General features: G+C 56.4%; 1 protein-coding gene across 1 annotated transcript; it reads left to right on the forward strand.

The window, feature by feature from the left end:
• Positions 1-412: 412 nt before the first annotated feature.
• Positions 413-1,002, forward strand: EMIHUDRAFT_200613 (hypothetical protein; the record flags this gene model as incomplete). The annotated part of the gene is made up of 2 exons (XM_005790507.1): positions 413-700; positions 802-1,002. The coding sequence occupies 2 exons, from the start codon at positions 413-415 to the stop codon at positions 1,000-1,002; spliced, it is 489 nt and encodes a 162-aa protein (XP_005790564.1).
• Between the last annotated feature and the right edge of the window lie 382 nt (positions 1,003-1,384).

A 1,384-nucleotide genomic window follows, 5' to 3' on the forward strand; every position in this document is an offset into this window, starting at 1 on the left:
AGGACCTGTCCAACCAGCTGCTGCCCAAGAAGATCGAATCGTGATTCGTGTGCATGCGATTACGATTAATTCAGCGGTCTGCGCCTGCGGGCCCTGCGGGCGCGAAACAGACTGTGCGCATAACCTTAATGCTTATTTAGAGATAAGAGTGTTATTGGGGGTTAACGGTTTCTTTTTTCGAACGAGCCGAGAGCTACACTGGACCCCCCCCGGGGGACAGTGACACTGACGAATCCACCACACAACACTCTCTGGCTCTGACTCACAGACTGCTCACAGGACCCCGCGGCACACTGTCGTGTGAAAGAGGGGTTAAAATAATTGTAAAAAAATCTCGTTTTGCTCCCGGTACAGGAGAGCTCAGCGCTAGTGTCGAGGGGTATAGAGCTCTAGCCGACAAGCCCAAGCCTACATGGCCGAGGCTCGCAGCACAATGGGCGCCGCTGCCATTCCTGCCGCAAAGCCACTTGCGACCTACGACGACGCGATTCAGTCGCAGCGCATTATGACCGCGTTCTTCGAGCTCGAGATCACCGGCGACTTTGAGGCGCTCAAGGCGGCAGTGAATGAGTGGACGGCCTGCGAGCGCAGCAAGTGCCCGGGCACAAATGCGCAGGAGTTCTACATTAGTGGCGACAAGAAAAAAATGTACCTCCTCGAGACCTTCGACGACGAGGACGCGCAGGTGCAACACAAATGGGTGGGATCGAGACGCACTGCAGTATGCGCCGAGCTATTATTGGATCGAGGCGCACCACCCAAAGCTTAGTTTTCCAGCAACCTTTGTTCGTCGACCCTCAGGCGCATCACTGCATGGCCTTCGCCGACCCGGCTCTGACAGGAACAGGGTTCGCCTCGATGAACAAGCATGTGAAGTGGATCGGCTGGAAGTACTTTGGGAATCTGACGCCGGCTGTGAAGGAGCGCATCCCGCCCATCGAGGCCGCGCTCGGCATTCAGTGCACGATTTTCCCTGCCCTCGGAGGCTTCCGGAAGAAGTGAGGGCACCCTTCCGTGACGCGTGAGCGATAGGCGAAAACTGGAGGTTTTGGCGGCCGGCGCCAAAAGTCGCCGCGCGTGTCTGGCAGACAGTCGAAGTCTGGTCGGACGGACTTAGAGCACCCTCCTCACACTCTGTTCTACAGCGTATGTGGCGGGTCTAGCTGCTCTAGCTTCGTTATACAAGCGTCTAGGAGGTGTGTCATTATTTTCGAGCCTGAAGAGTGAAGTCTCTCAGACTCTCTGACAGAGCTCTGCCGCAGTGAAACCACCCCGGGGCCAACCCGCTTCGGTTTCGTCGGTTCCAAGTGCACTAGGAACCCACGAAACCCGAAAAGAAAACGTGTACCCCCCTTCGAGTGTATCTTGAGTGTTGCTATGGAGC

This window comes from Emiliania huxleyi (assembly GCF_000372725.1).
Source record: "Emiliania huxleyi CCMP1516 chromosome Unknown EMIHUscaffold_12, whole genome shotgun sequence".
Taxonomy (NCBI): Eukaryota; Haptophyta; order Isochrysidales; family Noelaerhabdaceae; genus Emiliania; species Emiliania huxleyi.